The 16,328-nt window shown below is 33.5% G+C and overlaps 1 protein-coding gene across 6 annotated transcripts in view; it reads left to right on the top strand.

Moving 5' to 3' along the window:
* Positions 1-16,328, top strand: part of LOC106673148 — a 472,569-nt gene that overhangs the window by 19,364 nt on the left and 436,877 nt on the right. For 2 of the 6 annotated variants that reach the window (XR_001341375.2, XM_024228685.1), the window contains exon 2: positions 2,402-2,434. The exons of the other annotated variants lie outside the window; for them this stretch is intronic. Coding sequence is in view for 1 of the 2 variants with exons in the window: in XM_024228685.1 (XP_024084453.1) it covers positions 2,402-2,434 (33 nt within the window). In the remaining variant the exon portion in view is untranslated. The remainder of the gene's footprint in view (positions 1-2,401; positions 2,435-16,328) is intronic. 6 annotated transcript variants of the gene reach the window in all.

Genomic DNA, 16,328 nt, shown 5'->3' with positions numbered 1-16,328 from the left:
GTTGAGGGCGTAACGTCAATTATATTAAAGTATATGAGAATATTCAAATTATGAGAGTTTTGTAAGAGTAAAACTGACTTTGTCTTTTCCTGATTTTCATTCAACATGGCAGATTCATATTTTATATTCTTAAATTATTACGACGGTAAGTTCTGCAGTAGTGTAAAGGAAGTACATATAGATGTTTGATAGTTACGTATTATTTTTTTTCCCCAAGCGTTTCGGCATTTTGCCATTTTCAGTGTTTGGGTTGTCCCCGAATTATCAAAAACACTGAAGATGGCGAAATGCTGAAACGCGTCAGAACTAACAAAAATCAGCGCGGATAGAGATGCTACGTAACTATCAAACAATAGATTTTTCATCCCGTAGGCCTATAGATATGACGATCTAAATGTAGGGTGGAATCAGGATTAACTGGAAAAACGGAAAACTGTAGTTTACTAGAAAATTATGTTAATATTTTAAATGTAATTAGTAATTATAATGAAACCATCTGTCCTCCCCTTAAATTAACAGCAATGAGGACAAAACACTGATTTAAAAAGGAATAGGGAAAATGTATGTTAAAATTGTGAAAAAGTTGAAATATGCAGTATTTTTAAAAATGGATATCAGGTGGTTGAAAACTGCTAGCTGGTTTGACAAAAATACAGTGCATATTTATTTAGAATGAATAGAATCATCACAATCGTCCGCGACACTCAATGGGTGAGAATTTGAAACAGTTAGGCAAGAAATACTACTTCTTCACTTGCCATCACCAAGTTCGCAACCACCAATCAGTGTTTATTGAAATATTTCAAAACGTTTTACATAATTATGAAAAATAGAGATCTGTTGAGAAACATCATCCAACTTTGGCTTGCAAAGACAGAAAAGGGTAGAAACAATCTCTTGAAGAATGTCAGTTGCATGTTGAATATAAAGAATGTATAAAAAGCAGGTCATCTTGACTGTGACAGCTATGGGACGTTCTTGAGGGTTTATTTTCTTGATTAGATGAGATGTTACAGGGTGGCCAACTGTTGAACGTCCTCTTTGTCGCTAACGAGGCTTGATAGCAAAGGCGCCCTGAAATATTCCCTTTGATCCGTTCAAAGCGAGTCCATGGCATCCGAGAGCATTCTTTACTCAGCCGTCTCCATTTTGAATGGCCTTTGAACCACATCTGCTCTCCTTAATTATCCACAAGGTTTCGGCGCAACGACCGCAGAAAATAAAAAAATATGTTTGCTATTGTCTGCTTGGAAGCATCCTAAATGAAATTCTCTTACAAATGTTTTGGATTGTAACGAGACCTCTAACACGAAGTTCACACTCCGTCCAGAAAACCTCACTTAAACATCAGGAAATGTATAAGAATTTCTTCAATAACCTGCTTAACTCACCGACCCATTTTGATCAAAGTCTTTTAAAACAAATTCTTCCTCACTTTACCATTGTATTACCTCAAAACTTTGTTATATACTTAAATAATTAGAAGAACTCTTCTTCATTGACTCTATCGCACTAGACTCTTCCTTTGATTCAAAAAACGTTGTAAACAATAGCAAATGATTGTAATTTCTTTGATAGTAGTATTTCGTTTAAAGTTGATGACAACTTCTTCCTCAACCAGTTTACAACACTTGCACCGTGTTTATGACAAAAACAGAAGAAGCAAACCAATTCTTCCTTATCCGGGTTTACCCAGTAGGCCGTTGCTTTGGAACAAACACTAATCGTTTTAGGAGAAAAAAAATCAGCCGATTTTTGCATTACCGTCTAAGCTTAAGAAAAGAAATTTCTTCCTCATTTGACAAAAGACATGTATACATTTTCCTCATTCATCCAATTATCACACTAGCTTCATGACTGTTCTAAAAGCCCCTCTTTTGCTTTCTATAAAACAAAAAAAAAATGTCTCATCAAGTTTACAGTAACTCATAGTGTGGGGTGGTAATCGCATGCGTACGCCTATGTATATCTTATGTCGCCTATGAATGTGTATATTTATCTACTGAGCATAGCACTTTTTCTCTATGAACGGGTTTCAGGTGAATTATTGAGCATAAAGGTATAAAGCATATAGCATAATGTACATTTCTCAACCCTAGTCAACGTAATGTAATTTTAAACTTAACCCAATTTATTGGGGGCGTAGGTTGCCGCAATGTTTAGGCGTTGACATGGCGCTCATCACTAAGGTAAAGGTCTCGGGTTCGAATCCAGTGGCCCTGCATTCGAACCCGACATACTTACAAATGGGCTTTTTTTTTTCAAAAACATCGTCACCCTGATGTTGTCCTCTGCTGTTGGGAAACCTCTTAAAAAAATAATAATAATACTATTATTTGATTTTAATTTTATTGTTTGACAGATTATTATGAAAATATCTAATTTCTATTGTCTTTTGCAGGTAAACGCTTGGTTCAATGGAAATAAATGCAAGGTATTTATTTATACATAGTTGTAATTGTAAAAAAAAGAAAAAAAAACTTTAATTGACGTAGAATTTTACAACCTCCACATATGCTAAGTTTTCAAAGTAGTCAAACAATTAAACTGAAGATTTTGTTGAAATTATTATAGTATTTCCGAGCTTTTATTCGACAATTCGGTTTAGAATCGTTTATAATTATGTGATTTTTGCCTTTTGTAAAGGCTACTTTCCGTTATTCAAGTTTCAAGAAAATTAATTTAGTAAATTATAATGTATTTTTGACTTTTATTCCTTCGCCAATCAGGATGTTCAAATTTTTTTCTATTTTGATGGCCTTGTTTTAAGTAACCTTTTTTCCTATGGCAATAAAATTGTGGAATAATAGTCATACCTTTTTGTTTTTTAAAAATTAATTTTTGTGTTTAACTTGAAAGCTATTTACCGTTTATTTATGGGTACAGTAATATTCTTACAGTGCGATAGGAAAGTTTTTTAATACTTAATGTTCTACTTATGAAAGTTTACATATCAAGTGGCTACAATTACAGCGGTATAGTGCAATGTTTTCCCAGTCCAAGAAGCAAATTTATCCTCGTTTGTCTAATTTTAGTATTTATCATTGTTCTCCTATATTTATAATAGTTTTATCTTTTGTGCTATTGGTGTTTGTTTCCTTTTGAGGTTAATGTGTATTTTTTCTTTTTGATTTTTATTCGTACTTTCCTATTTACGAATAGGAGATTATAACAATAAGTGGTAGATCTTCTAATTTAAATTATGCTATGTTAGGGACCATTTGTTCAGTAGGTCAGGCTATCTTTCATGATGTGAGAATATCGTTATATTAAAAAAAAAATTAAAAAAAAAAAAAATATAAAATNTATATCTGACAGTTTTGTTGTTTATTTCAAACTATACGTATTTTTATCGTCATATTATTTAAAACATACTTATTTTAATCTAAACCAAATTAAACGAGATCTATGTTTCCTATTTTTCTTCTAGATTCAAACGAACATAGCCCTGAATTATTTTAAAACATGGCGCCATTTGCATGAATTTTCATTTAGGCCTTAAGTGATTTAAAATAATGTTAAAGTTTTAGAGGGTCTGTAAAATGAGTTTTGTCTAGGTCTTGAGAGTTATGTTTTAAGGAGAGAAATTAATCGTTGTGAGTTATGTTTTTAGGAGAGAAATTAATCGTTGTTCTTTGCAGAGGAGGGGACTTATGAAGATCCTTCTCGCTGGGTAACATCACACGTTGCAGCTTCCCTGCTGGATTATTGTTGTTGCTTCAGGCAACATGTAAGAAAGGCTTTTATTTATATGTCAAGGAGCCATTCGCTACGTTTTGCTGGATGTTGTTTATGCTAGTACATTGTGTAATGTCAGTAGGATTTTTAAACTCGGACTTGTTTCTTTCTAGTTAGATACAATCAATCTTTGGAATAATCATTGGCTGAGTAAACCTATAGTTGTTGAAACTGGTTTTTCTTTCTGACTTTATATGAGACATTTTTACGATGCATTAGAAGACATATGATACATACAGTCGACTCTTGTTAATTCGGAGCTTGATAATTCGAACTCCTTTAAAGCTGACTTTGGTAAATCGAAAAAAGGTTGTGAATTTCGGTATAGTTGATAATACGAATATTTTTTAAAACTAGGAGAGAGCATTCTATAAATCGAAATGGAGCCACTTCCTCTATAATTTGAAATTTTTCTTGGTCATATTCCTCTAAATATCCACGTACTGATTACTTCCTTACAGCCTAAAGATTATTCGAATTTTCTCTAGTTTGTTATGTTCGGCGGTCAGTGTTTTATCAGTGTGTTCTCAGCACTGATCACTCTGGAAAATAATTTAGGCACACGTCGCCAGGCCACATTGAAACAAAAAGCGAATCGGGAATTTTGTTAATAATATATAAGAATGTTCAATTTTTCTGTTGATCTATAGCAATTTTTCCATTATTTTAACGATGTTTTATATGTATACAATTCAAGTAATAATTTCTAAAAATGCATATCAACGCTTTATTTTTAATTTGTCATGAACCTTATGAAATTGATAAAATGATTCTTATGTTAATCTTGGTGTACTCAAATTAAGAGAATTTTATGAAAACTTGAATGTATTTCTACAATGAGAAGGCTCTTCTTGAATATGATCAATTGTTTAAATCAATTGCAATAAAAACAAATGCGCTTATGAGTACCATAATAAAAAATCTTAAGTTAACTATTGTTTTAAATATATTAAAATACTACACTGAAATATGTAGATGTTATAATAAATTTTTGAGAGGAAGTAAAGGGTTTATAAGAGTGGAAATTATCATTCGTCTTGAAAATATTAGCTTCTCTCGTCTCTCTTGGTATTGTGCTACGGCAGATAAATGAGCTCAAGTTACACACTTTACTGATTGGGAAGAGGAAATCATTAATGATGTTCATGGAACCGACATAATAACTCTCTTTAATAGGCTTTTTTCCTCTCTTTTTCCGTTTGACGATGAGCAAAGAGTAAAGGAATTCAATTTACATTTCCGGTACAGCGGGAAGATAATGTTTTAATATAGACGCAGTAACACTTTACGGACCCATCATCCGTAAACAGGTTTTACAGAACTTCCTTCTATTTCTTACTATGCTTAATTCGTCACGATTCTACACATCACTCTTGTTTTTTCTTTTTTTTAAAAACCTTGTGAACTATGTATTTATATAGCTTTTTATATTGCTTTCTTCCTTTAAAACTGTTTTCTTAGTAATTTAATTAACTAATTACATTCAATTGATATTCAGCCTAATAGGAATTTTGAGCAGGCTGACAAACATCTTATAGTTTTAGATATGAAATTAACAGTTTGTACGATTTCTTTACAATTGGAGTGAAAATAACTTTTAAGTTCTATCTTCATAATTTTAAGTGGTGTGAAAATTATTTAGTATATTCTATATCTTTGGCGTGAAACACAAGGACAAAAGTTCCCAGATCACAACCGTTTTACCTTATCTTTTGATAAAATTTGTGTTATCTTTTTGTAAGTCCATTTTCGCTCGTAGCCGTTTTCTCAGTTTTTATATTCAGAGGCGTTTTGCTCTTCCTCGGTGAAACTCAATCGTTTTTCTCTTAACACGTAAACTGAATAAATATGCGGACGTATATTGTTAGATTACGATGTAAAAAAGCCTGTGAAGATGGAAAACAGGGAAATTCTTGCCACTTTGTTAGTCAGGATGAGAAATGTTGACTCCTTGCACGACACCAAAACAGATTTAAAATGTTTCAGTTTTTAGGGCTTAAAAAAGTAATCGAAAACGTCCTAGGGACACGAACATCAGATTTTTCACCACGCGAGCTTTCTAAGCCGATTACTTTAATGTCCTTGGTGAGGTAGTCCAGTACCCGGTTTCCCAGGCTTGCTATAGTTTTACTTTCGAGTCTGTATTTGGGTGAAGCGCGAAAAAAGTAAAAAAAAACTTTCCTTTCAGTTTTAATCAATTCACAAGATGCTTCAGTGGCTGCAAATTTTTAAAAATCTAATAATGTCTTATATGTCGCGAATTTCGAAAAAAAAAACATCTTTCTTTTGGTCCAAAGTTTAAGAAAACTAAAGTTTTATTCACATATAACAAAATGGTTGGATAAAGCTGAAGGTAAAATAACTAAAATGATGAAACCAAAAGAAACAAAAATCAAGATTTAAGACTAGATTCTAGTTTTATCTGAAAGTGTAGAATACGTTCTCACAAAGCGACTCTACGCTTTGTCTTATCTTAATATTAATCATGATGATTTGAACCCTGATTTATTCCGTAATTTTAAATCATGCCGGAAGAAGTGTCGTGGCTGGTTGTGTGTTACTTGTACGGTAAGTACATAAAACCATAAATGGTCTTTGGTCACGCCAAAGCCACGTTAAAGATCATGAAAACGAGCGTCTTTTCTATCAACCGCAATTGTGGTCTGTCGGAATTGTGCTGGTACTTCCTTTACTTAGTGTATGGAGTAACTGAAATAACTGTAATTGAAAAAAATAATTATATACATACATAATATTCACTGTATCTAATCAGCGATCTCCGCTTAGGTTTTTATATGATTAAATGTTTCTGTGGCTATTGTGTAATTCATTACAACTCTTCAGATGCTATATCAAATGCTGTGTATTTATAGTCCCAGTCTAGCCAACTCGTCTGTAACCAACAACTGTCCCATTCATAATGCAACTTGTAACTAATAACTGGGCACTGACTACTACTACTACTACTATATGTCTTTATTTTTTAATATATGTACAAAGTTTACAATTCAGAAATAAGTATTACAAAATAAGAAAGACGTTCCTCGTGGTTTAAAACCTTCTGAGGCACTAACCACTTACTAACTCTAAACTCAAACCGATAACTGATTTGTGACCAACTGATCAGTGTCACTCAACTGGACTTAACTACTAACTGATGAGTAGTCACTGATTATTTGAAAGTACTCCCCTCTTCTATGGCTCTATGCTCTATGCTTTCTTCCCCGAGGCGGCCACTACCCTCTGGCGTCAGCATTTTCATGCCATGAGCTTTTCTTTGGAGGGGATTCTCGAAGGTACAAAGACGAAACGAAATATGTTGCTTCGACATTTACATATGATCATTCTAATTATTAAACACTGTTAATTCAATAATCTTTACACAATTGATAATTAATTAGTTACACAACTACTTAGCTACACAAAATAATAGTCTTCTTACGTCGTTTTTAAATAACCAAACGCTGATTGAACCTTTTGTGGATTTACCGAAATTTTTGAGTCAAGTTGTTTAAGGAATATTAAACGAAGTTACGATTAAGATGAAAAATAATAAAATTAAATATTATTGTTTTGATTATCTAATCTTTTAAAACTAATTATTCTTCCTGAAAAGGTTTTCTTCTTACAAAAATAGTCTTCTCAGGACAAATATTTCTATATGAGCTATCTGATTTTTTGCCTTATTTAAGACAAATCATTTTATATAAGTTCACGACCGGGAAGAAAATCTTGAAAAAGCAATTTTAATCTTTGGATGACTTAACCTTTTTTTGTTTTAATGGTATTTACCATCCCTGATTATGTTTGGTCATGAAATAAGTATGAAGTTTTTCGAAATATGTTTGACGTTCAAGCCTACCATGCGCTTCGTTAGTTAGCCTTAAAAAAAGTTTTAAGTTTCGAGATTTTGACTCTCAGTATTATTCAAAAAAGGTTTTGATGTTATTTAGCCTCTTGTGAATAAATTTCGTTCAATTTAAGACCAGAATTATTAATTTCGAAAATATGAAATATTTTTTAGGGAGCTAAAATCGTATAAATGAATGTACTTAAGAAAGAAGTTAACCATCGAGTTATAACAATAAATCATTTTCCAAAATAGACAGTAACAATGTTTATTACACAGTATGATTTCTCCACCAAATGTAATTAATGAAAAGAGAAGGTTAGATCATTAATACTAACAAAAGTTTAACAAGATTAAAAACATTTAGTTAACAATTAATGCATATATACCATTGTATGACGTCAAATTTCAGAATGATTAGGCTCTTGAGGCAATTAATGTTTTATCAAAATGGTAGTAAATTGCACTAAAATTGTTAGACTTTGCATTTGATAGAATGTCATGTTTTGAAAAATCATTTGTCAAACTAAATATATTTTTCTCTTAAAAAAAACGAGCCACAATTTATTTTTAAGGGCATATAAGGCAAAATGATTTCGGATTAAATTTTATATGTTTTATTAAAACGATAACCTCGCAAAACAAGAACATTGGCTTTTTATGATAAAACTAATAATGTTAGTAAATTAAATTAATTCTTAGTATTAACTGTAAAATCTATGACAAGCTAAAAAAAGTTAATGTACAAAACAAATACGCCTTAAAGCTGGAATAGATTGTTAATATATGTACATAAATCTATTTAAAAAGAAGCTGACGGTAGTGGGTTCGAATCCCGCTCGTGACATTAACTTTTTCATGTCGGCGAAGACCTTACGTAAAAAGAATAATTAATTGAAACAATGAATAGGTCAATTAGACCATTAAACATAAATGGATTGTTTATAAACATGTAGAAAGTCATAAAAAAATTAAAGAAGGCACTACTGCACATTTACATTTATAATTTAAAAAATATACATATTGCATTGTGCATTTGTAAGGCTCAATAAGAAGTTTTACCTTGAGGATCTATTATTTTGATGGTACATTAGATAATATTATATTTGACGTATAATCGCAAAAGTAATCGTTAGTTGCGAGCTTGTTTTCGGTATTAAAGCCTCCAGGTGTAAAGAGCTAATTTGAATTATTCATTGTGATCGACCTCCTCTTCCAGGACATTTTTCTGTTCATCTTTAATGAAGGGTGTTTGACTTTTGACGTTTTTTTTTAACCCGAACCCGTCTGTACGTGAATGTAATATCATCATCTCCCGGCTTCACGATCTAAGAGATTTACCTTCGGATAAGACAGACCAGGATGTGTTATGACTGTGCGAGGAAAGTCTTGCCGATGTCACGATCGGTCCTCGTTCAAGGAAATTCGTCGGTGTACATTAGTTTAACAACTTAAAATTTGATACGTAAAATGGCGAAATACTTCCGTATTGCGTCTTATTATGACACTGATGTGCTTGGTTATAGTGCTCCAGTGACGTACATTTGTTTGGACAACCTTAAAATATTAGCAAGTCTTATTTATTCTTACTTTATAACCGTGCAAAACGTTAAATTCTTGATTGGTAAATAATTATGATCTTAATGGACAGATAGTATTGTTTAATTCTATCTCATCATAATGTATTTTTTATCAAATTAAATTAGTAAAAACTGTAACTGTTTGTAGTAATCGTAAATATCAGTATAATGATGAAAATAAAAACAAAAGCTACTTAGGACTAGGTAAACTAACAGCACCGACTAGGGAATGACATTAAAAGGAGTTATGTGGGTGAGGGTTAAAAGCAGGGAGAGGCATGTCAACTAACCCACTCATGTGACAGACCAAAACAACGAGGATAAATAGATAAGAATAAACAGCAACGACCAAAAAACAAATAAGATTTTACTTTGCCTTACTCGAATTTAAACGCACATGTTTTCAAATAAATGAATCTATAATAGTAAGGAGTTAATTAATAATAGATAACCAACAGCACCAAAGAGTAAGAAAAGAAATTGACATTATTTTCTAATCAGAACTATTTCTAATCTCAGTAGCATCATCAGTAGCAAAAGGGGAATAGCATTAAAGGAGATAAGCCGGGACAGATTATGATAATTTCATTTTTAAGTGTTATTTTAGTTAAGTGATGTGCAAGAAACGACGTAGAATTAAGTGATAATAGTTAACATGCTTTTCGTGTACAGGCGATTGTGTTGAGTCATAGCGTCTGGAGAAGTTTAAATCTGTCTTTTCACATTTGTTAGAATGTGGCGTGAATCTTAGTTTTACATGAGCAGATTTTTGGATTTTTGTTTATTGAGCATTTAAATTGTCTTCGTCCGTAGAATCGCATTAACCGAAAATTGGTCTTTTATTTTTATGTAAATATTATTCGTAAAAGTAATTTTTCTCACCGTTCGAACCATGACGCTGGTGGTGTGATGTCACCCCCGAGGCATCTCCGGAAGGACGACCAGATTCGCGACAACCGCGGCACAAACAGGCTCCTCATCCTCGTTTTTATAATCGTGACTGACCATGTCATGGTGATTACGTAATACGACCTTTCGCAAATAGCCATCGGGAATGTTCGACCTAATAAAAAACTGGGGATGGCACAACGCTGTAAAACGGGAGTGAAAGGTTTCACAGAAATGCTCACCAACACGCAAATGAACTGTGAAACAAAGAAAAGACTATTTAGTGCCATAACTGGAACTAATTCGTTTTTCGAACGGGTCCTTGAACTTCGAAATGTAATTGCTTTTGTCTATTGAGTTGTAACAGTTTTTTTCTGAAGGTATATGGAGATTTATATAGGCTATAATATTTCCTTTCATGGTCTGAAAGTATGAGGTTTACGAGGTGAGGACTAATTTTGATTTTTTATACCGTGTTCGTTCAGGTACAATCCTTGGGACTGTTTTGTTCCTTTACATAACAAGATTTTTTAAAATTATTTGTGTAAAATTTGTTCCTGCATCTAGAGATGCAAGAAGCAAATGATATGTTTTGCATTTTTAACAAAATCAATGGTGACAAAAATCATATACACATATGTTCACATCATACATGACACATAACATTATAAATTAAATGGCGTGAGCCTGGAAAAAGATAAGTTGTCCAATGACGACCTAACCTAAAGTAATTATTAAGTAGATCCCTTGGACACAGTCGTCTTTAAGGGGGTGTCCAGGTTGGATTTTGTAGATGACATATTTGTTGGACATTATATTCCGCAGTCCTAGATAGGTCAGAGTACTATCTTAAAAATTAACAGTGTATTGTTAATGGATGATTGGATCGTATGTGTAGAACAGATAAGAAGTTTGTATCGTTTGTTAGATTACAGTCTGTTCAGTTTAGAATGGGGGGGTTCATGCCAACCTTTTATCGAGAAACACGTATAGATGTTGGCAGTCGTTGTAGGTATGTTGTTAGAATATAGTGTTGGTAATGTCACACAACGGAGGGCAAAGGTTGTGAATACATTTATTCGGATTAATTTTTATTCTACATCTTTTTGGTATATTTATGGATATCGTTTAGATGAGCTTGGATGTTGGAGCAGCTATGTTTGGGCTTGGATGCTAGGAAAGGATAAGTGTGTCGTCTTCTAATGTAAAATGATTGTGTTAAGCTTTAGAGGGATATCGGCAGTGTATATTGTCTATAGGAGAGGACCTAGGATGCCTTGCGTTGCTCCAGCCCGGACAAGGAAGAAAGAGGAAAGGTCTGCAACTTGTCTGACATGGCAATACCGATCGGACAGGTGGGATCTTAGGATTAAGTAATAGATTGAGGGGAGAAGAGCTTTCAACTTGGAGAGAACTTCAGGTGCCAGAGTCGATCGATAGGGAGATACACCACGAACTTCACATAGGCAATACTCCCCTCGGTCAAGGCTGGAAGATATGATGTTTACAACTCAATGCCCCCCGTTGAATGGTGCTGTGTTGTGAACGAAAGCCAAATTGGTGGTTTAGTATTATGATTTGGAAGTTTAAGAAGGGTCGCCAATACAAGTGAGAATTTTATCTAAAACTTTAGTAGAAACGAGAGTGAGGAAATATGTGGGTATGAATTTGTTAGATTGGAAGGTTTATTGGGTTTTGGGATTATATTAATTATTAACCATAGAAGGGAGCATAGTATGATGTTGCTTTTTCTAAATAATGAATTGAAAAGGTAGGTTAAAAACACGAAGGCTTTATTGTAAGGAAGGTTGTGGAGTATTGTCGGAGTAATTAGGTTTTTTTTTGTAGGTAATTCGTCAATAACTTTTTTGATATCATTTGGATAGATAGGTGTCGGAGGAGGAAATAAGGGTAAAGGTTTGAATAACTGGCGTATATTTGGTCTGAGTGTGTTTGGTGTGGTTGCCTGATGATAGTTTTGTCCTTTGCCATTTGGTGCGTGCTCGGTGTTTGTCAACAATATTGTTGTCTAAGGTATGTTGGTGCGATGGGTCCGTTTAAATGGTTATTTGTTACTGGCAGTGTTGATGTATACAAAGTTCCTTTGATGGTTGTAGTGAATTTATTAGTGGATACATCTAGTTAGTCTTGTTTTCAAGTGGTTTTTTCCCTAACTGCCCCTATAAAAAGATTTAAAAATGAATATTCTTATTGTTGAATTATTTAATACCATTAAAAAAATTTATTTATTTATTTTTTTCGGGGATACGCAACTACGAGGCTATATCAGTCTTCGGGATTTTAGTGTTTTTGCATTAAAAAAGCCCTTTTTTAGGTATATTATTCGGGTTGCTTGGATTTGAACCCAGGTTCTTCCAGTGATAAGTCGCAATTTCAACGCCTTTACCGAGAATTTTTCTCCAACACAGCACTAGACATTTTCTGTGTGATTAATTTTTTTTTCATATGTACTTAAAATTTTCGTGACGGTACTCCTCCCGATGATAAAGTCTGTACTGTAATGAGAAGCAGCTGGACTTGGAAGGCGAGTTGTTATCTAGCTGGCGGCACGTGGCCGTTATCCTTCATGAGCATAAACTTTCCACCTAATTCCCCATAAGCTAGCATGTGTTGCACAAGAATATGTTGCAAATAGCCCATACGGATTATCATGGAAAATATAACTTTTAGACCCCCGGCCTACCTCTCCGAAATCCCTGCCAGACAAGCTGGTATTATTATTATTATTATTATTATATTTAAGGGGCGTTTTAAAGGGTGGGGTAATTTCATGCCCACACAGACTTCCTTCAAATTATTGCAATTTTGAGTCCAACCTTATTTTACATGAAATTCCGCAATAACCTTATTAGTATAAATTTACACAATCTTGAACGTCAAAAATATGTTAAGTTCATTAAAACAATTTTAAGACATGTAGTCTTTATCACTGCATGAATGGTAATTTGTGATTTCAATGTAAGTTTGGTCTCATTCTTCTAATTCATAAATACTTAGAATGTATCTATATTATGGTGTAGGATATTAAATATTCTTTTTTATATTAATTCATATATGCTTATTAGTCATAATTTATCAAATTAATTATTTCAATTATTTGTCTTTTTTATCTGAGATCTTTTAGTTAACTCAATTTTTTCATCTCAACCACGGCCTTAGATAAAAAGAATAATCAATTGAAATTCATTTTTATAGTTGATGTTTGTTTGAACTTAACATCATCTGCTTAAAAGAATATTCACAGTATAATACACCATTACTATTATTCCAATAAACCGATCCAAAATATAATATTTGGGGATTCCAGTGTACACTATTCTCTTTTTTAGCTGGCATTATATTGATTCAGTGCAGATATGTTATCTGGGTTCTTAATATCATAAAAAGCTCTATGTGCCTTATTAGATAAAATAAAATTAATTGATCAACTAACAAGACTACATATCTATCATATAATTCAACATTATTAATTCTGATTATTTATTTCAATTTTAAATATAATAATGAAAATTACTATCAATCGTAAACGCGTTTGTATTTACTCTGAAGTGCCCAATTCTAAGCAACTTTTATCTTCGATGTTATAGTCGTAATTAGCAAAATATCAGATTATTTTTTACAATTGTAAATAAAAAGTGAATAATGTTAAATTAAATAATGTAAAAATTTTTGTTGGGCGGTTTACAAATTGCAGATGGTCTGCGGATCGGTGAACTCATACTGAACGGACACTGGGTCACTTGTTCGGTCCATCTTCACTCGCGGATTTGTTGAATTTCTCAGACGAGTATCTTCCGTGAGTAGTCGTGGCTTGAGTATGGCGCAATGCCGAAATTCGTTTGAGTAGATCAAGAAACCCGCAAGTGAAGATGTACCCAATAATTGACTGTGTCGGTTCAGCGTAGGTCTACAGGTCTACTTTTACAAAAGTTTTGTCTTTGCTGGTCTTGGTCATACTTTTTGTACTGTATTTTTGTTGTTAGTTTATACATTGTTCCGTGTAGGTTGAACTTTATTTAACTTTTTATTTTAATTTGTTGAGCTTTTTGACGATAACTAGTTGTAATCTATAGGTTGGTCTTCCTGGTTATTTTAATTTGCTTATACAAGCTGTTTTGCCCAGTCGGTCTTTCGCTTTCTTCAGGTGGGTAGGAGTAGAGAAGACCCTCACACTGATCCACAACTGAAAATGGCCTTTCGACGTGACGAGGTTAGGACGATAATTATAGAAGAAAGACCAAATACCGATTTAAAGTATGAAATTGAGAATTTGAAATTGCAGTGGTTTTCTGTTTAAAATAATTAAACCGAATTAGTGAATTTAGGGTGTCGGCTTTAATACCAAGGGATCACGGTTAGCCGCCCAGTCCAACCAAGGGTCGATGGTTTACTTCTGAGATTTATTTTAATTGAATGACGGTTCAACCGGTTAACATCTACATGAACGAATGGGGAGGAATTTTATCCCTAGCCTATTATTAGGGGAGTTAATTAATCTATTTTGGGAGAAACTGACCGAGAGGGAACTGCGGGTCGCTTCTGTTCCCGGTCGTTAGATCGCTCCCCATTCCGTATTCTTGATGAACAAATCCCCGTTTTCTTTGTGCTTTGTGGAAAATTGCAACTACGCCAAACAAATATTTTCTCATCATACGTAATTTATGTAATTTTTTTGTGTAATCTTTATGCAATGTAAATTGGTAATTATTCTTAAATAAAGTCTTACTATCTAATATTATTACTATTATATTCATGAAGTAAATATGTTGACGAGATATTGTGGAATACATTAATAAAAGTATTAGAACAGGTTTTGAAATATTAATAATTAAAGGGGGCCATCGGTGGCGGTAACGGTAAGCTGCATACTCACTATGTTCGCGAACCAGGGGCGAACCAGGTTTGTCATTATTTTGGACGCTTCTGCGTTCGGAGCGCGTAATAGTTCGTGAATATTCGTTCCAATTGCTATCGGTTTTTGAGTGAACTCAAATCGTAGCGCAGTAGGTTCGTGGACGGCCGTTCATACTGAGTTCCGCTCTACAAACACAACCATTGAGCAATCTTCAAAAGCATGGATTGGTCGGAGAAAAATGTCTAGTTCTTATCGAACTCTACCAAAAATACGATTTTAGGTCCAACAGGAAGTCATGGTTAGCTCTCTTTTTATAGAAATTTGCTCGCCAAAAACGATGGGGCCTTCAATAATCTTGAGCCAAATAGGGGATAATATATATATATATGCTGCACTTGACATATATCTCTCGTACGACATGTTAATCTCACGTGCGGGTGAACACTACGGATCTCTTGCGGAGAGACCGTGTTCGCGGCCTCGTCTCCACTTGAAGTGGTTACGGGATCGCGGAGCGCTACTGGTTGGCGAACATAGTGGGTACCCAGCTGTATAGGCGTTGACACGGCGCTTATCACTGTAATGAAAAGGTCCCGGGTTCGATTGAATCCAGCTGTCTTACAAACTCTGCTGTTGCGAATCCCCGTAAATAAGCACTAATTAAAGGAATTCCTCTACTTAGAAAGTAAGAGAGTATGTAGCACGAAGAAAAAAAATTTAGTTATTTTAGTTCCGAGAATTTGCTATGTTTAAATAATAAACTAATTAACGGAAGTAAGTTTATTCTTAAAATTTTGATGATAATTGAAAAGTACAAAAGTTGATTGTATTAAGATATCAATTGATAGATTATGCGGGCTAACTTATTTTATGAACTAAATTTTGGGGCTTTTTTAAATTTGTACGTTTATATTTAGTAACGTACATAATGGGGAAGAAAAATTTGTGTATTTGAATCAAAAACTAAACAAATAATCCACAAAGGAAATTAGGCTTCAATTTATTGTGTGGTATCTTTACAATAAAACATAAAGAAAATGTCATTTTTGGCATGTTATCGAAACTTTAACTGGTTGCACTTCTGCCACTTGCCAAGTTCATATTTTTAAAATGGGTCTTGTCTTGAAAAGCTTGATTTATTCTAGAATGTTTTCATAAGCCCACCTAGATTCATTAGTAATGGTGACAATTTTATTTCATTCAGTTTTTTCAGAACATTAATTGTATTCTCTAATGGCGATATGTCAATGATTTATTCCAACTAAGCCTCTTCGTTTTGTTCAGTGAACACAGGTAGGCTCTGACAAAGAATATATTTTTCGAAATGGTGCTATCCCGGTGAAAGATGAAATTCGACAAGAAAAGGAAACAAGGAAACCCGCCGCCCTTGCAGTGA

This window comes from Cimex lectularius, unplaced genomic scaffold (assembly GCF_000648675.2).
Source record: "Cimex lectularius strain Harlan isolate CLEC.00 unplaced genomic scaffold, Clec_2.1 scaffold276, whole genome shotgun sequence".
Lineage (NCBI taxonomy): Eukaryota > Metazoa > Arthropoda > Insecta > Hemiptera > Cimicidae > Cimex > Cimex lectularius.
The sequence above is the reverse complement of the archived record's forward strand: the minus strand, read 5'-3'. Positions and strand labels throughout refer to the sequence as shown.